Source organism: Macaca thibetana, chromosome 6 (assembly GCF_024542745.1).
Source record: "Macaca thibetana thibetana isolate TM-01 chromosome 6, ASM2454274v1, whole genome shotgun sequence".
NCBI lineage: Eukaryota > Metazoa > Chordata > Mammalia > Primates > Cercopithecidae > Macaca > Macaca thibetana.
In genome coordinates, this window is record NC_065583.1 from 82,680,837 (window position 1) to 82,705,250 (window position 24,414).

Below are 24,414 nucleotides of genomic sequence, written 5' to 3' on the forward strand. Positions count from 1 at the left end.
ATACAAGACAATCGTTTCAACTTAGTTTTAGTAGAGTGTGAAACTAAAATATAAAAATTTCATAATTTTCAAAAATTGTGATGAAGTTTTAGAAGAGGCAAATGTATGTTATTTGAGTAGGAATTGGGTGGTTCTGCTTTTGGGTATTATAACTAACAAGTTTAGTGTCTTACCTTTGCGTGTTATTTATTTATTGCTAAACTACTTAGGCTGCAAAAATTTTTTTATTAATTTGACTCAGAATAGTGATCCTTTTGAATAATAAAAGTGTTTATGATACATTTGGTTTTTTATTAAAAATTCTCACTGCATTTAGGACTCCCAGTTACTAATATTTTGTAGAAGTTCTGTATTTTTCTAGTTTCTTAACACCAAGGTAATTTCCTTTTTGAAAATAACCCTGTTATAAAACCTTTTCTGATATGTTGAAGTAGGAATTGAGGTGAGGTAAGATTGACCATGCAGGATAAATTGTAATGTCCATTCAGAATGTTTATATATACACATTTATTTAAGGGGAATGGGATAACGGCTTACTTTTGTTTGTGTAATAGTTTTGGATATGAGATTTATTAAAATCTTGTTCAGTTTTGTATTCTGAAAGTTTGTTTCTTGCAAGCCATTGTAACTTTTTTCTTTTAAATCTTAGACCTGACAAAATTCTTCCTCATTCTTTCTACCAGAAAACTTAATACATTGTTAGCCTTTTTTAAAGGTACTGACCACCTGAATTTCTGGACTTTTCATCTTTAGTTGAGGAAGCATTTCGACTTCTACTTTACCTGGATATTTTTCCTCATTTATTAACCACTTATGTAGCTTTCTTAAGTAAAATTTTAATTTTTCGTTGTTGTAATACCATGCATCTGAATTAAAGCCGTTCAGTAAATTTTTATCAGCACTTGGAATGTGAGGAAGTGTAATATAATTAATAATTATTATGGAGACACTTCCTATGGTAGCTTCAGACCTTTTTTGGTCTTATGAAAATAATAAAGTAATTTTTAAAACAAAATTTAGCTTCTATTGTTTTATTTATACTGATATCTCTAAACATCATCCTGGGTGTTAAAATATGCCTTGTCTTACCTGCTGTATCTTAATGTTTTAACATTTTTGTTTTTAGCATAGTTGATTCATTCTTCTTAGATAACAGTGCCTTGAATTAATTTTTATACTAACAAGTACCTTCTTATATCTGTAAATATTAGAAATACCTATATTTTTAGTGAATACTGAAGCTCACATTTACCAAACAATTATTTTCTCTTAGGTTTATCAAGAGCTATAAGAAATTTGGTGGTCCTCTGGAAAGGTAAATACATTTATTATTCTCATAGAATAATGGAATGTGTTACATGCTGTCAGCTTTGTTTGTGTTAACATTCAGTTTAGCTACTTTGTTAAATTTGCTTTTAATCAGCATTTACAAAATTAATGTACAAGACAAATTTCAGATTGATTTTTAAAAATGTTTTTATACTATCTTTAATTTCTAGACTCAAATTTCTTTCCTGTAAATGAAGTTATTTATACAATACATGTTTAAATTGCACTTTTATGACTGTAAGACACTTTTTACAGTCTTTATCTCATTTTTCATCAGTAACTTAAAAGTAGCATAAGCAGATTTATCCATAGAAGGGCTGAGTTGCTAATCCAGTCTTTTTTTTTTTTTTTTTAATGGAGTCTCACTCTGTCTGCCAGGCTGGAGTGCAGTGGCGCGATCTCGGCTCACTGCAACCTCCGCCTCCTGGGTTTATGTGATTCTCCTCCTTCAGCCTCTCAAGCAGCTGGGACTACAGGAGTGTGCCACCACATCCAGCTAATTTTTTTTTTTTATGTAGAAACAGTGTTTCATCATGTGGTCCAGGTTAGTCTAGAACTCCTGACCTCAGGTGATCTGCCCGCCTCAGCCTCCCAAAGGCTAACACAGCCTTTTAACCAGCTCTGCTTTCCCTAACTAGAGATATTTTCTTAATTTTCTCGAATTCATTCTCTTATTATACAAACTGTATTGAAATTCAAATTAAGACAGTTTTTTGAAGTTATCAAATAATCTCACTAAGTATTGTGATTTGGATATTCTTTGCCCTTTGTTGTGGTCAACCCACTGTTTGAATATAGACCAGCAAAGACTCAAATTAGTTTATTTTTTATCTAAAAAATCCCTTCAAAAATAGACATATTTTCTGTTTCATTTTGAGATGGCATACTTAAAATATAACAAAATACTTGCATAATTATTTTAGATGAACAAAAGTCTTGAATATTAATCATTCATATTATTTGGTGCAGAGGAATAAAAAGTTACAGAACTTTACTCAGCTTTTTTGTTTACAATTATAAAACTTCACCACTTCATTTTGAACATCTTAAAATTTGATCAGTTATTAAAAGCTTTTACAGAATTGGTATGTAACCTTCCATTTGCTCTATAATTAAGTAAACTTATTGAATATATAAATGAATTGTTTCTCTGCCACATTGTCCTGGTTTTTATGTGCTTCCTGCCATTTATATGAACAAGAATATATAGAGCATGCAGTAGAGTAGCATTCAGATCTTGAAATAGAGTGAAACTTAGTTTATCTTAAATGGCACCACTTCATTTAACATATTTACCTGAAAATGGGATTATTTTGTTACAGATTAGATGCAATTGCTCGAGATGCTGAATTAGTTGATAAGTCGGAAACAGACCTTAGACGACTGGGGGAATTGGTACATAATGGTTGCATTAAAGCTTTAAAGGACAGTTCTTCAGGAACAGAACGAACAGGTAACATTAAAATGAGAGTGATTTGAAAGAGAAGTAAATGAAAGTTTCAAAACATGCTTTGTTGAGCTAGATATTATATCTTAAATTATCTATTCATCAGTCTCAAAAGATTATTTATGAAACAAAGTAAAGCCATTCTGGATAATAGGAAATGGAGAACAGAATTGCAATTTGAAGGCAGTAGAATCTGTTTCTAATTCTGCTGACATTTTCTGTCTGAGAGGTAAGGTCAGAAATTACTGTTTTATATCAGTTATATATATATGTGTGTGTGTGTATGCATATATGTATATGTATACATACACGTATATACACATATATACATTCATAGCTATATGTGTATATACACACACAATACAATATGTATAGTATCTATAGGGTTTTTTAGTATAGATGACTGGGAAAATATAATGCAAATATACATATATGATATTGGTTTGGTACATAATTATTTTATTATTATGCTTATTTTACAGTTCATTTACCTGAATAAAAATATTTAGATAAGATTTAATAAGCAGGCCAGTCATAGTGGCTCATACCTGTAATCCCAGCACTTGGGGAGGCTGAGATGGGGGTTTAGCTTGAACCCAGGAGTTTGAGACCAGCCTGGGCAACGTAATGAGACCCCGTGTCTAAGAAAAATGAAAAAATAAAAATTAGCAGGGTGTGATTGTGCATGCTTGTATTCTCAGTTACTTGTGAATTGAGGTGGGAGGGTTGCTTTAGCCCAGGAGGTCGAGGCTGCAGTGAGCAATGATTGCACCACTGCACTTCCAGCCTGGGTGACAGAGCGAGACCCTGAGTCATCATCCTATAATTCTTTATTTAGAGGTTGATGGTATGAATAGATTGATCCATCTTATGTAATTGGTAAAACACTTAGATAAATACTTTTCGTGAATCTACATCTGCTAGATGATAATCACTAGTTCATATGTAATGAAATTTAAGGTTTTCCAGTAATCTCTTAATAACATAAATAAAGAATACTTATTGTTAAATAACATAAGTAATAGCATCAGTTGCTTGGTGTTTTATAGAATTATGTTTTATACTTTTAAAAATACTCTTTTTTAAAAAAAAATCAAGGTGGTAGACTCGGAAAAGTGAAGGGTCCAACATTCCGAATATCAGGAGTACAGGTGAATGCCAAGCTAGTCATCTCCCATGAAGAAGAATTAATACCTTTGCACAAATCCATTCCTTCTGATCCAGAAGAAAGAAAGCAGTGAGTTACTTATTTTCTCCATTGTAAGATTTTTCTTAGTCAATAATTACAAAATGAATGTGCTTAATTTTTATGGTGTTATTGGCTAGTTATGAAACAAAAAATCAAAGAAATAAAGTATAGTATTTTAAAGTTCTAATGACTCACGTTTTTCAAAATTAATTTTTCAGTAAGGCAATTACAAACTTACCATTAGTTATTAACTTTAATGCCAGGTATACTATCCCATGCCACACAAAGGCAGCTCATTTTGATATAGACTGGGGCAAAGAAGATGATTCCAATTTGTTAATTGGCATCTATGAATATGGATATGGAAGCTGGGAAATGATTAAAATGGATCCTGACCTCAGTCTAACACACAAGGTACTTCTATTTCTTGATTCTGTTGACCATTCATGTTGAATTTAATTTATTCTAATTCTTACTTTTAAATTATGTTGGAAATAATGGAAATATGTAAACCAAGGCTCTAGCTAGTTGTGTGACCTTGGTGTATTTAGAAGATGCCTTGCATGAAAAGATGAAATTTAAATGATTTCTGAGATTTTGCGTTACTGTGAAATTATATGTTATTAAGGCATTAGGTGTATTATTTTTCAGATTATTAGGTTAAAAGTTTTATTCTACCAAAAATTTTTTGATGCATAGTAGATGTACATATTTTCGGAGGCGTGTGATAATTCGATACAATCATATAATATGTAGAGATGAAATCAGGGTAACTGGGACATTATCACCTTAAATATTTATCTTTACACTAGGAACATTCGAATGATTCTTTTCTAGCTATTTTATAATGTATAGATTATTGCTAACTATAGTCACCCTACTCATCTATCAAACACTAGGTCTTATTTCTTCCATCTAACTATATATTTGTACCCATTCATCATTAATTTTATTATTCCAGTAAGACAAAATCATTAAAATCTTTTATATATATTTTTAAAAACATCGTATTTTAGTATTTTTGGTCATTTGATTGCACTGTGCTAGCTGAAATCTTTTTTTTTTTTTTTTTTTTTTTTTTACCTAAAACGGGAAACACTGGGAGAACTTCCTTATTGTTTATACTTATGTGTTGGGAACCTTTAGATACTGGTGCTTTGTTACTGTGAAGAAAAAATTAAGTAGTCTAGATTCCCCTATAAAACTTTCCTCCCAGTGTATGCTTTAGGTCTTCTTCTAGAAAGATGACATCTTGTATTCTAGGAATTTTTGTGTACACTATATATAAATACACTTTTACTGAGAAGGGAAGGCATTTAAGGATTATATAACATGGAATAACAGTGGATGTTAAGTACACTTTTGTATATTTGAAGGAAATTTACAACCTCATACTTTCTATTTTCATTTTGAAAGATAATATGAGGGTATTTAAAGTATATTTAGAATTCATTCTCAGAAAAATTAAATCTTTGGCTCTGGCATAGGTATAAAAAATGTATTTTGCATTGAGTTTATTCCTACAAATACTAATAATTGAAACTTGGTGAACTATATGTGTATATATATATTTAAATGGTTAAGCATGTTTTACCCAATAAGTTTCTCATGTTATTTATTAAGACAATGTGAAAACGTTAATTGCTTTTTCAGATTCTTCCAGATGATCCTGATAAAAAACCACAAGCAAAACAGTTGCAGACCCGTGCAGACTACCTCATCAAATTACTTAGTAGAGATCTTGCAAAAAAAGAAGCTCTTTCTGGTGCGGTAAGTTAAGGCCCACATGCCTAAGACCAGTTTACTTTTTAGTAAGATAAATTTCATTTACTTGACCATGCTAAACATCTGAAGTCAATATGAGCTTATATAAATAGGTTTTTCTATAATTAAGTAGTTTTATTTGATGTTGCCATATTCAAATTTTACCTTAAATTATCTCGGCATACATGTTAAAACTGGTGAATCATAGCTTTTAGAAGTAGGATTGTTTTTTTTCTAGTTTTAGAGAGGGATAAAGAAAATTCGTTTAGAGTGTAGAGTGCTTTTTGAGAAGTCAAGCCTACATAGCCTACATGACTGTTTTACTTGAAGTCATTAGAGTGCTTAAGGGACAGCATCATAGCTTGCCGAGCTTACTGAAAAAGAACGAAACAGACACCAAAAAGGAGGTGATTGGAAACTTAGAGCAACCATTAGAAGTTTACCTATGACCATAATGTCAGTAACTACCTGTAGCATTAAAAATCATTCCTAATGCTGTCTCTTGTGCTATTGAATTAAGCTGAAGGTGATAATAATCTCAGAGGACAAAAAATTGTTTCTACTTCTCTCTGACTCTTTTTTTAAAGGAATAATAATTGGCTAGTATTTTTTATTTACATTAATATTATATTTGACTCATTAAGTTATAGCACCTTTTTTGAGTTTCTAATGTTGGTACAGCTTATTACCAATAGACTAAGGATCAGGTAGGTATATGTATTCTAGCCACTGGATTTAATGTTTATGAAGTTTTTAAAAATGAAATCTGTAGAATTGGTTAAAATTAAAATAATGATTTTTAGGGAAGTTCAAAGAGGAGAAAAGCAAGAGCTAAGAAGAATAAAGCAATGAAGTCTATAAAAGTGAAAGAGGAAATAAAGAGTGATTCTTCTCCTTTGCCTTCAGAGAAGTCTGATGAAGATGATGATAAAGTAAGAATGTGTTTTAGAACAACAACCTTTTCTATGGAAAGGGAATTATGGCATGTTTTTGTGTATTTTACATTTAAAATTTGAACTAGTCCCTTAAAATTTGTATTTTAGGTACTGAAGTCTGTGTGTGTGTGTGTGCGCGCGCGCGCTTATGGTTCATGACATAGTCTCATTTATAGAACAGAATTCTAACTATCCAGTAGATATTATATAGCACTAGAGGCATAGAGCAAAGGTCCTTCCTTTTCAAACAATTGCCAGTTCGATGAGCTTCTGTCTCCTTTAATTGTATTATGAACCTGAACGGGACTGGCTTTATAGGAAGGTAAACATTGCATGTATAATTATTAGGGGGATTCTGGGCTGTCTTTCAGAATCCACATACATGCAATCTGTAGTCATGTGAAAAAAAAATTAGTCATTGTTAAAATTTGGTTAGTAATACATTGGCCATACTTGCACTTTTCAGGATGAGATCAGTTCTGTGAAACATCCAAATAAAAAAATTAAAACAGAAAGAGACAGTGAAGAAAAACCTGAGCCAGATGTTTTTATAAAGAAGGAACCAGAAGAAAAGAGGGAAGCAAAAGAAAAGGAGAATAAAAAAGAACTTAAAAGGGAGATAAAAGAAAAAGAGGATAAGAAAGATATAAAGGAAAAAGATTTTAAAGAAAAAAGAGAAAACAAAGTAAAAGAAGCTATACAGAAAGAAAAAGACATAAAGGAAGAAAAGGTACGCAAATCATAATAAAAAATAGAAAGTAAAAACAATCAGCATATTTATATTTTAGGAGACTAAATTGCATATCAGCCGATACTAGTCTCAGTAATTGAGTTCTTCAGAAGCATGTGTGGGTATGCAGTAGAGGAGAAGAATAGGTCTGAACACTCTTTCATGTTTTACCTTCAGAGTAACATTACAGAGTAGCTTTGGTTGTTTCCCCAAATGAAATTGGGGAAAAAAAATTAAAATAGATGAGGATATTCAATGAGAATGAGCACTTGTAGAATAAAATGAGACAGTAATTATTTTCTGGAAGTGTTAGTCATTTTGCCTTTGTTGCTATTGGGGTTTTGTTTTTGTTTTCTTTTCACTTTTTCTTTAGTTGAGCGAATCCAAGTCTGATGGTAGGGAAAGATCCAAGAAATCTTCAGTGTCAGATGCTCCAGTTCATATCACAGCAAGTGGTGAACCAGTTCCCATTTCTGAAGAATCTGAAGAGCTGGATCAGAAGACATTCAGCATTGTAAGCCTTTGACTTTCTGATTATTAGTACTAAATCATATAACATTTAAGTTGAAGTTTGTCATTTATAGCTTTTAATTTAGAACTGCATTTGAATTTATTGTAGATTAGATTGATAAAAGCAATATATTTAAAATTTGAAGGCTTTTTTTTTTTTTTTTTTTTTTTTTTTTTTTTTTTTTTTTTTTTTTTTTTTTTGAGTTAGCATCTTACTCTGTCACCCATGCTGGAGTGCAGTGGTGTAGTCACAGCCGATTGCAGGCTCACCCTTCTGGGCTCAAGTGCTCCTCCTGCCTCAGCCTCTCAAGTAGCTGGGACTAGAGACATGTGCCATACACCCAGCTAATTTTTAGTTTTTTTGTAAAGATGGGGATTTTTTTATATCACCCAGGCTTGTCTTGAATTCCTTGGTGAAAAAGGGAGATAAGCCTGGGTGTGGTGGCTCACACCTGTAAGCACTTTGGGAGGCTGAGGCGGTGGATCACCTGAGGTCAGGAGTTTGAGACCAACCTGGCCAACATGATGAAACTCTAAATACAAAACTCTAATACAAAATTAGCTGGGCGTGGTGGTGGGCGCCTGTAATCTCAGCTACTCTGGAGGCTGAGGCAGGAGAATTGCTGGAACCCAGAAGGCTAAGGTTGCTGTGAGCTGAGATTGCACCATTGCACCTCAGATGACTACGTGCCCGGGCCAGCAACAGTGAGACTCTATCTCAAAAAAAAAAAACAAAAAAACAAAAAAACCAAGGGAGATAAAAGGAGGCCAAGGTGGGCCCAGGTACTGGGATTACAGGCTTGAGCTATCATGCCCAGCTGGTGTCTTAAATTTAGAAGCAATTCAGAGAGACTTTTTAAAAAGACTTTAAGAAGAGGGGTTTGACAAGTACTTTGAGTGTATTTGTTTTCCTCCAGCTCATATTTCAAATTTTTAAATTTCCGAATGCCATTAAAAAATAAATATGTGTATATATACACACACATATATGTAATTGTGCTTGTTATCTATGGTGAAGGACTAGTTTTTTTCCCAGTCTTTTGCAGACCAATATTTTTTTAAAAAAATACAATAAGAGTGAAATGTTTCACTAGAAAAGTAAAATAAGAAAAAATTATGTACAAAATATGAGCCTAATGTTTTGTTAGTAGATGCAGTAGCTGTAAAGTTGCATTGTCAAATTATACGAGTATCTAAACAGGCTCAATTTTTGTACCTATGTTGTTTTGGACTGGCAATATCTCTTGTCTAAAATATACTGATTCTGCATGTTGTCATGCCTTTGTGTTCCTCAAAGTGAGGGAGAAACTATCTGTGCCTTTTCTAAAGATTTTATTTACTGAAGATATTTATAATTTATGTATTTATTTATAATTTACTCAATGTATATATTCATAATTTATTTACTGAATATTATTGTATACTTATGTAATTACATAATATAATAGTATGTATGTGGTTAATAGTACTGACTCTTGAGGCAGAATGCTGCTATTTGGAAAGTAAGTATGAAGATTAAATGAATTGGTACATGTAAAGTTTGCAGATCAGTGCTGTCTTCAGAAAAGCTCAGAAATTGATAGTGATTGTGAGACTAAAAAGTCCAATTGCAGAGCAAAACCAGGAAGGAATAATAATTTTAGAGAAAAAAGCCAAGTGGTATGAGACAGATATGTAGTTTGGCCTTAACTAGGACTAGGAAACGTTTCCTTACAGGCCACAACTGAAGGTAACATTTGTAGTCTAATAAATGTATCATGTTTATATATAGTTACAATATATACAAATTTATATATAAATATATATTCCTATATTTCCTTTTTAGAGAATGCATGACAACATGCATGATATGCGTGACAACATGCATTTCTAGAATCTGAATCTTTTGTACTAGTTGGAGCAGTTAACGTACTTCAGTCACTTGTTAGACTTGGTTGTTAGTTTTATCACTAGTATTAATCAAATGCTATACTTCAAAGATGGGAAATTTCACCTTCTAAAATTATATTTGTTTTTGACCCATTATGTCCTTCTAGATCCCCAGCTTACCCTCTTGTCCTGCTTTCTCTTCTTTTGCACGATGACTAGACAGTGCTGATTTAATGAACCCACTAATGTATTTCCTACTGATTCCACAACATGCCCTAATATAGTTCAAATATTGTTCATGCCCTTTAAATATATTGGTTCTTACCAGTCTTCTTGTTCTCCCTACTTTGAGCTGTTGACATTCTTCCAGTCACTGAGAATATTGGAGACATTCAAAGCTGCTGTGGCTCCTATCTTCCATTTTATTTATTTGAGCCATATGTTTTATCTCTGGACTTTTATTTTTATCTCCTCTTCAGATTCACAGATTGGGATTTCTTCTCTCTTTTTCAAGGGTAACTGTTTTTTTGTTTTTGTTTTTTGTCTACTGTGTATTGGGTGGGACTCGGGGGAGGTGGTATTCTTTTGCTTTTTTGAGGTGAAAATATTAAACTCTTCACTTGAGCTACTTCCCCTTCTCTCTGTGGTCCACTAATGAATTAGGTGAGATTGTGCCTTTTGCCACTTTTTTTCCCCTACATTTCTTTTTTAGTCTTCTGACTTTTTCATGTAACTGCTGGAATGGAAAAATTCCTACTGTGCACAATGCATGAATTTTCTCTCCATTGATCTTAAATGATATTGTGTGTATCATGGAAATGAAGACTGGAATAGTTCTTAAACATGGACTCCGGAGCCAGACTTTCTGGCTTGTATAGGATTTTACCTCTAAATAAGAAATTCCATTGTATTTGGGAATAGCTCTAAATAATTATGAAATTCAATGGCCTTTTCTAGGTCATCACTCTCTAAACATATTTGCTTCATTTGGCACCTTGGTTTTCCTTATCTTTTACTGGTTGTCTTCCTAAGTGACAGTATAATTTAGCAGTCAAGAAAGAGCACAGAGTCTGAGGTCAGTTAGAGCTGGATTTGACAGATGTCATTTTATTCTAAGTTTCAGTTTCTTCTATAAAATAGATTAAATACTACTGCAAAGGACTATTGTCAGGGTCTATTCTTATTGCTTCCATCCTGCTCATACCTCCGTTGGTACTCCACATAGCAACCAGAGTAATCATGACTTAGAGGGAGAATAAAGTCCCACCATTATATTTCTGTGCTTAAAACACTCCAATGGCTTTCTATCTCATGTAGGAGAAAAGATTCTTAGCCTGAAACCAACCTCATAGCATCTAGTCACCTCCCGTCATTGCCAGCCACTTCTCTCACTTACTTGGTTCCAGCGACACTGGTGTTCATACTTTTTTTTAAAACATGTCAAGCAAGTTTTAGGGCATTCATGTTTGTTTTTTCCTCTACTTGAAATGGCTTACTCCTTCATTTTCTTTAGATGTCCTCTCAAACATTGCCCTTCTCTGAAATCTTGTATAAGATAGGAAGCTCCCTGCTCTTTATTGCTTTTTCTTTATCACAGTTGTTGTCACCTGACACACTATTTCTTCTTTATTTATTGGCTCTCTAGTGTTATACTAGATTCCAGGTTCCATAAAGGCAGGATCTGTTTTACTTACAGCTCTATTTCCTGGGTCTAGAACAATATCTAGAACACAGTATGTACTAAACTGACATATGTTGGATAAATTATTTTCTAACAGAATATAAACTGCCAAAGTTGAACAAAAAATAGGAAACATAAAGAACAGCAGTGAATAAACTAAAAGTTAGAAAGGAAATTAAAGATTTTCTTAAAGCATCAGATCTGACTGAATTTTAATTTTCTTTATAATAAGAGAGGTCCTTCAGAGCAGTGGTGTGAGGATTTATTATTTTATTTTTTTGAGATACAGTCTCACTCTTGCCCAGGCTGTAGTGCCAGTGGCATGATCACAGCTCATTGCAGTCTCCTGGGTTCAAGCAGTCCTCCCACCTTGACCTCTTGAGTAGCTGGGACCACTTGTGTGTGCCACCATGCTTGGCTAATTTTTTTTTTTTTTTTTTTTTTTTTTTTGGTATAGAATCAGAGTCTCACTGTTGCCCAGACTGATCTCAAACTCCTGGACTCAAGTGATCCTCCCGCTTCAGCCTCCCAAAGTGCTGGGGTTACAGGCATGAGCCACCACACCTGGCCCGATTTCTTAATAAATGATGTTGGATTATCTAAATGTATTGTCTGATGTTGACCCATCATCCTTATATTCCTAGAACTAAACCAGCTTGCTTTCTGTGAATATAATGTTAATTTTTAATTCGTTTTTGCATTTACAAATTTTATCTGAAGGTTCCCCTGTTAGTAATATTTTTATTTTGATTTTGGTAGAAGGTTGTAGTTCCTATTGCTACAATAAAACATGCAGTTCTTAATATGTCAGCCTTTTATAAGCATGTCAGGAATGTACAGGCCAAGGAAAAAGTTACCCTTTGACCCTGTATTCCCCAACCACCCAAAATATGAAGAGCAAGTCATTATTGCCACCTTCTGTTGTTGCAAAAGTTTGGAAGAATAGACAGTTTATATATCTAGCTATATTGATTTTAATAGTTTTGCTAAAATCATTTTACCCTGTATTTAGTGGATAGTAGGGTATATTAAGTTATACTCTGAAATATTTTTACTCTCTCTCTTTTAATATTCTATATTTAAGACTCCTTATAATAGTGTGCTACAGTATAAAAAATAACCATTTATGTAGAAGCTAAGTAAAATCCAAAACTTTTACTTACTCAAATACTAATTTTAAATGATAACAGAAAGGCTTACTTTCCTAAAAAAAATCTAAAGGGGAAAGAACCCTGATGTATAAGATTTGTGAAGTGAGATTTAATTGCTTATTTTGCTATCAAACAGTGTTATAATATTCATGTAAATATCATTGAAGGAGGTAGATCCTGTTGACTTTAGGTTTTTAATACATGTGTTTATATTCTTGTTTTCTCATTTTAAAGTGTAAAGAAAGAATGAGGCCTGTTAAAGCAGCTTTGAAACAACTTGATAGGCCTGAGAAAGGCCTTTCAGAAAGAGAACAACTAGAACATACTAGACAATGTTTAATAAAAATTGGAGACCATATCACAGAATGTCTAAAAGAGTATACAAATCCTGAACAAATTAAGCAATGGAGAAAGTAAGTGATACACTTTTCAGGAAGTGTTAAATTTGTATTATGTAACTGTCTTTTGTTTTTCTGTTTTCTTTCCTGATTCTGAAGTTTAGGGAACAAGATAATTTTTAAAGAGGTAACCTGCAGATGATTGTTTTAATTTTTCTCCCTTTAACGTTAAAGTTTTTTATTTATGGGTGGTTACTTAGGTATCATGGTATGTAACAAGTGGCATCTCTGCCTTTAAAGAAATAGTGACAGCTGTTTCATTAAAATTCAGATTGCATTTATTTGAAAAAGTCTTTGCAATTTACCAAATTATTATCGGTAATATCTTTTGAAGTTGATGTTCCCACAAAGTTTATTGTTGCTTGAATTTAGCAGTTTACATCCTGGATACATGTATGAAGTTGTAAAAATTAACATCCTCAAGCAATGTAAAATGCAAAAATTAGGAAAATAAAAGTAATGTAGTGCATTATTCTTAAAGCTAAATTTAGCTAATCTAAAGGATTACATTTAATTTCTTCTCTACTTTTTTTAGTGTAAAAATGCTTGGCTTCTATCTTTTACATTTAACCAGAAATACAAAATTTGAAAGCCTGGCAACTTCTCATTTAAGTAATACCTTTTACCAAGAATGGGTTATCATTTTTGGAGGACCACTGAATGAAAATATTTAGTTGTATCTTACACACCAATATTTGAATCCTTGTAATTAGGGCTTAGATTTTTGAGGTTCAAAGAGTTAGAATATCTACTTTTTCTGCGTTCTAGATGAGAATAAGGAACATCTTACTGAAATTACACAGTGAATTTGGTTGAAAGTAAATTTAAAAATGAGCAAAGAATTAAAGAATTTGAAATAAAATTTTAAGTAAAATAAAAAAATTACACAGCGACTAATACAAATAGGTACCATTTCAAATTCGGTTTGTTATTAGGAAAGAGTGGGGAAACCTTTGGAAGAAGAGAGACTTAATTCAGGAGACTTAACTTTTTCATTGTGTTCTGTCACTTTACATCCTAAGGCTATGCTCTCACCTCACTTTTCTTCATTCAGTTGGGCAGATTACCTTTTTGGTTTTCCCGTTTGGGTCTCAGTTACTTTGATTTCGTATACCTTATTGTTCATTCCTGCTGCCTGTGTCTCTGGTTAAACCAAATTCCCTTAAGAGGGAGATGGGGAAGGAAAGAGGGAAATATCCCATGAAGCAAAATAGCTTTTGCTCTCTTGGAGAAATTGTATTTTTATTTATTCATTTTTTTGAGATGGAATCTCGCTCTGTTGCCCAGGTTGGAGTGCAGTGGCAGATATCGGCTCACTGCATCCTCTGCCTCCTGGGCTCAAGCTATCCTTCCACCTCAGTCTCCCTGGTAGTGTGGGATTACAGGCCCAGGCTACCAGGCCTGGCTAATTCTTGTATTTTTTGTAGAGACGGGTTTCACCATGTTGGCCAGCCTTGTGTTGAACTCCTGACCTCAAGCGGTCTGCCTGCCTTGGCCTCCCAAAGTGCTGGGGGGAATTTTTTTTTAATACACAAGAAAAAAAAAGTACCTTATATTGAGACCTATTATTGGCTGACCCCATCCCCTCAACAACAGTCATTGTGGGCCAGGTGCGGTGGCTCATGCCTGTAATCCCAGCACTTTGGGAGGCCAAGGCGGGCAGATCACGAGGTCAGGAGATCGAGACCATCCTGACTAAGACGGTGAAACCCCCTTTCTACTAAAAATACAAAAAAAAAAAAAAAATTAGCCGGGCATGGTGGCACGTGCCTGTAGACCCAGCTACTCGGGAGGCTGAGGCAAGAGAATCACTTGAACCAAGGAGGCAGAAGTCGCAGCTGTTTTGCTTTATGAGATATTTCCATCTTTCCTTCCCCATCTGGGGAATTGTACAGAATGAAAGAAGATAGAAATCTAAAGATTACAGAACGGTTGGCATTAAGCAAGTGTTACAGTAGTTACCATAATGATCTTTTTGTTTTTTGCTTACAATTTTTTTCAATATATTTTTTGACCAAATTTCTTAAAAACAACTGAAATGCAACACTAGTTTTTATTTAAAGATCACTGTAATAAAGTGATGGCCAAAATAGAATGTATATTTGTATTTTATTTGTCTATCAAATATGCCTCATTCTAGCTGATCCTTTTAATAGTATTACTTGTAGGAAATATGAACAGATATTTACTATTCCATTTTACAGAAGGAAAAAAATGGATTCAGTTGAAAAGCATTTTAGGGCTGGAACTGGAGAATGACAGAGGAAACACTAGGACCTGAACTCTAAAAGAGGCACTAATTCTTAGGTTTGTGTAAGTGCTGATGCTTGCCTCAGCTCTGGTGCTTTGTTCAAGATCAGATAGTCATTTGGATGATATAATTAAGACCAGAATCTGGTTCCTGACTAGATTTTTTGGGGGAAAATATGTATATGTATGTGTGTGTGTGTATATATATATATTTTTTTTTTTTTAATTTTTTTAAATTTTTTTTAATTTTTTTTTTTTTTTTTTTTTTTTGAGACGGAGTCTCGCTCTGTTGCTCAGGCTGGAGTGCAGTGGTGCGATCTCCACTCACTGCAAGCTGTGCCTCCCAGGTTCATGCCATTCTCCTGCCTCAGCCTCCCGAGTAGCTGGGACCACAGGTGCCCGCCACCACGCCCAGCTAATTTTTTTGTATTTTTAGTAGAGACGGGGTTTCACAGTGTTCGCCAGGTTGGCCTCGATCTCCTGACCTCGTGATCCGCCTGCCTCGGCCTCCCAAAGTGTTGGGATTACAGGCGTGAGCCACCGCGCCCGGCCGGAAAATATGTTTTTACAAGGAATTTACTTAGGAACAAAAAGGTACTTTATTAAATTCCCACCTTTTACCCTTATGAAGTTAACCTTAGAATGTAGGTATGTTCGAGATAGTCTGTGACTTTATGTAAAGGCTAGATGAATTTTCCCCCTTCTGTGGATTTCAGTTCAGTAAGGTACCATTCAATATATTCTCTTAAGTTCATTTTAAAAATATATTTCAAAGTAAATATTTTACCTCTAGGGTACATTTGAATCTTCTAGGGACTACCACCCTCCCTTAGAACTTAACATTCCTTTTCTTTTTGGAGGTATATTTAACAATTACAGTTCTTATATATTTAAGGTATACAGTTTGATGATTTGATATACACATGCATTATGAAATAATCACCACAGTTTCTGATTAATTACTGATGCCTCTGTTGGAATGGCAAGAGATACCAAGCTGTACCTTATTTATGGTGTTTGATCATGTTAACTCTTGGGACCATTACATTACTATTATTAAGTGACAGTTACTTTTTAATGCATTAAGACAATTCTTTACAAGCATAATCCGTATTACCTGATGGTATTTCCACTCCCAATTATTAACATACCTGTCCCTTATATGCATAATCAGGATCACAGTATGAATCTGAATCACTTCCTGATTTAATTTATATCTTTGGTGCATTTCAAATTAGGATTGTTTACTGCTTTTCAGTCTAAAGACTATAAAATGAAGTGATCTGGAAGAGAAGTAAAATATAATGTTTAGTTTCACTGGAGTCTTATATGAAGTTTTGAAAAAATACATAGAATTAATATCCTTAAGAGTTTGTTCCATAGAGGGTTGTGTATGTGTGTATGTGTTTCTGTTTGGAGGGAAGGAGTTCCATGAAAAAAACTAAATATTTTCCACCAGACTAATGTAATTTGCCTTTTTTTAAATTCTTCTAGAAACCTATGGATTTTTGTATCTAAGTTTACTGAATTTGATGCAAGAAAATTACATAAATTATATAAGCATGCTATTAAAAAACGGCAGGAATCTCAGGTAAACTTGCCATCATATTTTTTTCCCTTAATTTATATAATTAAAACCATGAGACATTCTTTTTACAAAGCAATTTGATTAATAAATACAGAATGAATAAGATAAATTTTAAAAATCACCATTGAACACCACAGTAATAATTGTTGCAGGCAAGATTCACAGAAGGGAGGTAAAGTTAATGGGCAAGAAAATAGGATATTGACAGATCTCTGAAATGTTTATTAATTATAAAGGGAAAATAATAACTTTATAATAGAGAAACTTGCCTGACCCACCTTAAACAAGTGATCAAGGTTAATGTCACCAGTGGTAAGACACATCAGCATTATGAACCCTCTGATACTGAGAAAGGCACATCACTTATGTGGAATTCTTGCCAAAAATATATAAGTGTTATGTGAAAATATCAGACAAGCCCTTCTTGAGGGATATTCTATAAAATAACTGCTACTCTCCAGAAGTATTAACAGCATGCAGTAGACTAAGGAGCTGCCCCAGAGGAAGACATGACAACTTAGTGTAATATGGGCTTCCAAATCGAATCCCCGAGCAGATAAAGAACATGAGTGGAAAAATGTGAAATCTGAATGAAGTCTGTTCTTCAGTTAATAGTGTTATACCAATGTTAATTATTTGGTTTTGAACTTTATACTATGTTTATATAAGATATTAACATTAGGAGAAGCTAGATGAAGGGTATGTGAGAACTCAGTATTTTTGCAACTTTTCTGTTAAGTCAGTTTATTTCAAAGTGAAAAAATATCTTTAAGTCATGGGACAAGTAGTTCATACTTTAAAAATGGAGATCTATAAATGTCATACATGTATATATACACACATATATACATATATGTACACACATAAACATTCTAATACCTTGTTTGAAGACTTAAGTATCAGTATTTTCTAAGAATTATCCTTTTTTGTAAGTTTGTGAAGTCACCTAAAGATTCTTACACATGTGTGCATTTATTTTAGCAAAACAATGATCAAAACAGCAACTTGAATCCTCATGTGATTAGAAATCCAGGTATGTAAGCCTTACTGATTGGGAAAATAAATTTTAAAAAAAAATTTTTTTTTAAATATTTGTTTTAAATAAACTAAATGTTAAAAAAGTTCTTACCTTGTTTTTATTTACAAGTACCTTTATATTAAGAAGATACGGTAATTCTGATACATACCTACATTATTATATAAAATGTATTCTCTTAAGCTATCGTTCTTTTTAGTTGATTATCCTTTTAATCATCTTTTTCCCAGTTTCTAGAAATTGTAGAATAACTGTTAAAATGAACAAATATTCTTTTTTATGTAATTTGGAATAGTAATGCATTCTTTCTGTATGACAGCCACAAAAGTATAGTCTGAGAAAGGAATGGGTCCCATATTTTTTAGTTTTTGTCACATTTCAGAATCAAGTGACCCTTTTAAAATAATCCTTAGTACTGCTTTTATACACCATTTATAAATGCTTCAACTGCTTGTATTTGGGAACCAATTTTATTTTGGCAAGGGTTGAAACGAGTTCTTGTTATCTATCAACTTAAGTTTTTTTTGCCACATACTATTTTTAAGGTCGTTAATAAAAGTTGTACTTATCTAACAGATGTGGAAAGATTAAAAGAGAATACAAATCACGATGATAGCAGCAGGGACAGTTATTCCTCTGATAGACACTTAACTCAGTACCATGATCATCATAAAGACCGACATCAGGGAGATTCTTACAAAAAAAGTGAATCCAGGAAAAGACCCTATTCTTCTTTTAGTAATGGTAAAGACCATCGTGATTGGGATCACTACAAGCAAGACAGCAGGTAAACTTGGCAGTCACTTTAGAAATTTTGCTTATGCATGTCTTTCTCCTTATCATGATGTTCCTGTATTTAACCTATCAACTAATTCAGTCTTCATGCAGTCAAAACAAATCTTGTGAAATAAAGGTGTTGTATATAATTAAGAAAAATTTATATATTTTAAGAACTGAATTTCTCTATAAAATGGCTTTTGAATCATAAAATTGAGATCAAAATATGTAGTAAGAAAGTTAATGTAGGGAGTTGCATAATTATAAATTGTGTGGGATTCATTGTTGGTTTTGGAGAATATTGGCTCAAATACTCTTTAAAATATAATAAATGGGATGAAATAAAAACTTGATGTAATAGTGGTTCAGGTTTGGCTTAGGAAATTTTGTATTCCATATTTTTAAAAAGTCATGAGGGGAAAAATTAATATATGCAAACACATCTCGTTGAGGTTAAACTTCATCTCAGCAATCTGGAATATTCTTGGAACCAGGAGGGTTTTTTGTTTATTGTTGTTTTTTGAAGCCTTTGAACAGTAAGCAACCTCAGTGTAATAACATAGAATACTTTTTATTCCTTTATTGATAAAGAAGTATTGTCAGTAGTTAATGATCATTACTAAAAGTAAACTTGAAAACAGATTTATGGTATTTATGCTTTTATAGTAAGTAGAAGCAGCAAATTAGAAGACATTCTTTGTATTTTAGTTGTGTTCACTACAATAATTTCTTTGAGAACTTCTGTCAACACTATGAACACATCAGTTGTAAATGTCTATTATTAGAAAGCATCAAATAATTAAAAAGGCAGATTTGTAATATATATTTCACAGGCCTATACAATATAGTTGTTTGTAGTAAGGTCAACAAAAAAGGAACACATTATCTTCAGTGTGTGTCACTTTGGAATAGGCAGTCATTTTAATGAATACTTCTCATTAAACTGCCACATTTATTTTTTGTCAAGCTGTCACATGTTTGTGGAGTAAATTTCTTAATGATTCATGTGTCACGTCTTACTAACTAGTCAAACTTGAGGAAGCTTGTAATAGGCATCAGCAACCAATGAAAAATTTTTTCACATTATTTCGTAGACTGCATTCTAGCATTTTAAAACTTTTTCCTGCTTAGTGGTTGATAAAAGTCTCTGGTCTCAGGAGTGTTTCAGATAGTTGTAATAGTCTTAATTTCAACTTTCAGACAATTAAGATGCAGTCATATAAATGATTTGTAAAATAAAAAGCAGCTAATTATCTAAAATAGCCATGTGAAATTAGATGCTATTTTAAGGACTTTGTATGGTTCACTTTAGTTTTATGAATCAAATAGTTCTTCCAAAGAGATATTTCCAGTGATTTTTGAGTTAATTTAGTAAGTTTTATAATGAAACACTGAGCTTGTATACAGTTAAAAACATGTTTTAAGGTATTTTTATGTTTTTTAGTAATCTTTTATTTGGAAACATTTTAATTTGCATTATTTATCTAAAATTCTCAATTTTTCTTTATTAGATATTACGGTGACAGAGAGAAACACAGAAAACTGGATGATCACAGGAGTAGAGATCACAGGTCAAATTTGGAAGGAAATTTAAAAGATAGATCTCATTCTGATCATCGTTCTCATTCAGATCATCGGTTACATTCAGACCACCGATCAAGTTCTGAATATACGCACCATAAATCTTCCAGGGATTATAGGTATCACTCAGATTGGCAAATGGACCACAGAGCTTCCAGCAGTGGCCCTAGGTCACCACTAGATCAGAGATCTCCTTATGGCTCCAGATCTCCATTTGAACATTCAGTTGAACACAAAAGTACACCGGAGCATACCTGGAGTAGTCGGAAAACATAACAAAAACTGCTATTTCGTCTTTCTGGACTTTTAGCCATATATCATAAACCAACACAGTAATTGCCTTACATGACTTGAAAGATATAAACAGATCTTCTATCAGTAGCAGTATTGTTACTTCTTTCCAGGATGCAAGGTCTATTATCCCAACAGAAGAGAAAATATTTTTATATTTAAGGATTATGCTGCACTGTACTACAAATGTTGTAGTACTTTTTTTTTGTTTGTTTCTTTTTTAAAGAAATGGAAAATGTTTACTATTACAGGGACCTCAACACTGCCCTCCCATACAGGCTGGATAAAACTGTTTTTAAGTCAGTGATTTTAGACTGACCTCCATTTAAATTATGTTTATATATGAACTTTACTCTGACCTGTGATCATGTTTCAGGAAGGAATGAAAGAGAGTTCTTTCTTAATAAAGAAAAACACTCAAGGACTTTGTTCATTTCCAAAGCTACTTGTTTACATTGTACACTGCGACCACCTTGCCGCTTTTCATCACAAGCTTGAATATTTAAATTCTGTACTTATATCTGTAAAATAGCCAGGAATTTCCTGTTTGTGATCTATTATTATGCCTTTTTACAAAAAAGAAATGGCTGTAAATTACTGTAAATATTAAAGGAACTTTCCTTACTTCCTTCCCTTTCTCAGGCTTTTTTTGACTGTTCCTTTCCCTACCAACTCAGGCCTTCTTATTAAAAAAAAAATCAGTGTAATAACACTTTTTAATGATTTGTCTTGATGGAATCATTGTTTAGAATGTAAAAATGGGGAAAGGGGCCACTTTAATTCCATTAGTCCTCTTTTTATACTGAATATTTTATTAGATACATGTTATTTCTTCCCCCTTTTTTTTCCTTTTTTAGTCAATATTGTGTTTGTAGTTTTAAAATGGCGAGATGATATGTAAAATCTTAAACTGCATGCTCTGGAAACATTTTTTTCAGATGCATCTGGTTTAAAAGGGTAGGTGTATAAACACTTCTCAGAATCCAAAACGGCCAAAAGTTATTGTAAATCTGTTTGTTTTCCCGTTTCATGTGGGCAATAATGTCAAATGTGCTATGCAGCCAGGTTAACATTTTAGATAAACTTGATTGACTTTTAATATAAACTGTTACAATGCACACTGATTGTATATAAAAACCTTATATATGACAAATTAAATTTAAGAAAAAGGATATGTGGGCTCCTGTAATTTTCTGCTGCATTCTTACTCCCTCAAGCACTTAACACCCCCCGTACTCCCTTTTTAAGTAACGTTTTGCCGCCAGAAAACGTATTTTGGTAAGCAGTTGAATATTTGTAATGTGTAGCATTACAACTAAATCTTTTGGAGAATATATGAATATTCCTATGAAGTAAGACTTAGGCCATAGACATTTTTGTTGGCCCCTTTTGGCTTCCTGCAGATATTATTATGGGATGCTTTATATTCATAGATTTTTATGTTGTTTTATATTCAGTGGGATTTTTTAAAGTCATGTGGCACATTCTAGCATGTATGCTTTGATGTAACAAATTTGAATCTTAACTTTGACAAACATAAGTATGTGGACATAATTTCTATAATATTCCTCTGTGTGTCAGTTGGCTGTGGGAGCAACCTACAGATACCTGTCCATAGATTTATTTTTTTTAATTTTCCTTTGTCCAATTAGGTCTATGTGCATAAAAGCTTGTGGGTTTTTCTGCTTTTTGTTTTGTTTTGCAGTAATTTCTCTTTCTAATACAGTTACCCTGAAGAATAATGATGGTTTATTTCTTTTCTGGTATATGAGATAACATGGGAGGAAATGGCTCAGTTTTTTAAACATCTAATTTATATTTAAATATAAAAGTAATGAATGTAGTCCTGGCACACATTTTTGAAACTTTTACCACTTTTCTCTACATTTAGTATGATTATTTTATTCCACAAGCTAGCATTTGACTAATTCATGATGCTTAAGTCATAAGATCATGGCTGGCATTTTTTAATTTATTGCTTTGTAGTTGAGATACTTGCATAATATTCTATTGTGCAAATTTCACAGAACAATGTTGCATTTTCTGAGACAAGGGAATGGGCTCTAATTTTTAAAATAATGCTACATTTAGTTGAAAGTTTCAGTCAGCTGAGTTGAATGAAAAATATAGAACTGTATGTACATTTATCAAATGACAAAATATGTTCATTTTTTGTAAGAGATCAGTAGAAAAGACAATGGAGAAGAACAGTACATAAATATAGCAGAACATTCTCTATAAAATTTGCTTATTTTTTGTCTTTCACATGCTCATTCTGCTTTGTTATTTTTATCCAGTTATGTTTAATTTTTCAAGGGTGAGAGATTATGCATAGTACTGTACCAATTAACCTTTCACTCTTACACAATAAATGATTCTTACTAAAAGCAATAGCCTGTTTGCTTATAAAGATATTCTTTGTTTAGAGTATGTTAGAAATTAATGTTCAGACTATGGAAAATGAGTTTGAATAATTTATTTTCAGAGTGAGTAGCTTAATGAGAACCTTTTTAATTTTATGTAATGTAGATTGTATATATAATTTCTCTTTTTGTAATTAATATGAAAAGGTTGAGTAGGTTATTCATTTTCATGAAGTTTATCAAGAATATGCTCTAGGGGTAAATGGCATGATTTGTATTTCTACCCCACTACTATCTCTAACTAGAAAATGATCTTTGCACCCCAAATTAGCTGTCATAGCTTTATAAATACAACAGCTTTAAAAAGGGATAGGGATTTGGAAGAGCAACTAATATTTAAATACAGGATTTTTTTAAAAAGACTTTCAGCTTCATAGGAAACTGCAAAAATGTTTTAAAATATTTCTGAGTTAATATGTAAAAGCACATTAATATAGATGCCTCTATTAAATACACATTACTCAAAATGCAAACGAAACTTAGATTTTAGCACTGTACAATAATTGTAATGAATGGAGGATGTTATAGAGGACACAATTAGATAGTAATGCAACAACAAATATTTTGAGATAGTGTCAAAATGTGTTAAAAATTTCTAAGACATTCAATTATAGATATTTTGAAGAAAATTTGAGATTATATTTTCTGACAATAGTAATTGATTTTGTGGAACACTTCATGCTAATTTTCATAACTCAAAAAAAATTAGGACCTAATAGGTTGACTCCATTACAGAAATTCCTTGAATTCTGATAGGAAGATCTTGGAATAGGAAATCTTAGCTATGGTGTAAAAGGATGAAAGATGAGATTACTGGAGAAAGTAGGATTAATAAAAAATGTTAAAAGATTGTTACAAGTACCTATACAAATTCTCTAATGGGGCTTCATGCACTGGATTTTCTACACTAAAAGGCCACTAACCACTCTGTCCTTTAGCTTAAAAAAAAAAACAATTTTTTAGAGTATGTTAGAAATTAATGTTCAGACTATGGAAAATTTTTTTTTCATAAAATTGTTTTTAAAAACAATTTTTTTAAGGTGTAAAAAACAATTACACCTATATTTGAAACAAAATTTGTAGTAGAAACTCCATTCAAATGAATGAAATAATTTTAATTCCATGTTCTACTCCACATTTGAGTCCTGATCTAAAGATGAAACTAAAGAGGTAAGAACAGTCTAAAACTCCTAACGATTCTGTTAAAGGAGCTAATGATATTGTTTGCGTTGGTCATACAAAAACTTTATGTGACTGAAAAATGATGTATTGTCATTTCATTATTGTAGACTACTATTCATTAGATTTCAAATTTAGAATGAGCTATGGAACTGCCACTACTTGTTACTTTTTTTATTTCTTCTGTTTACTTTTCAAATCTTTGCTTTGTCTCTAGTGTTCTGCAGGCTGACTATATTAAGTCCTGTGGTGGTTTTATTATTATTATTATTTTAATTTCTTTTTT

The 24,414-nt window shown here is 32.5% G+C and overlaps 1 protein-coding gene across 3 annotated transcripts in view; it reads left to right on the forward strand.

The window, feature by feature from the left end:
- The window catches only part of CHD1 (chromodomain helicase DNA binding protein 1), a 75,208-nt gene extending 53,510 nt beyond the window's left edge, over window positions 1–21,698 (forward strand). The window contains exons 25-37 of one of the 3 annotated variants that reach the window (XM_050794398.1): window positions 1,274–1,315; window positions 2,652–2,782; window positions 3,875–4,013; window positions 4,229–4,379; window positions 5,619–5,735; window positions 6,533–6,661; window positions 7,131–7,394; window positions 7,768–7,908; window positions 12,840–13,018; window positions 16,748–16,844; window positions 17,823–17,874; window positions 18,454–18,664; window positions 20,166–21,698. In XM_050794398.1, the coding sequence (XP_050650355.1) occupies window positions 1,274–1,315; window positions 2,652–2,782; window positions 3,875–4,013; window positions 4,229–4,379; window positions 5,619–5,735; window positions 6,533–6,661; window positions 7,131–7,394; window positions 7,768–7,908; window positions 12,840–13,018; window positions 16,748–16,844; window positions 17,823–17,874; window positions 18,454–18,664; window positions 20,166–20,511 (1,999 nt within the window). In that variant the 3' untranslated portion in view covers window positions 20,512–21,698. The other 2 variants (XM_050794399.1, XM_050794400.1) reach the window with 2 other exon arrangements.
- Window positions 21,699–24,414: the final 2,716 nt, after the last annotated feature.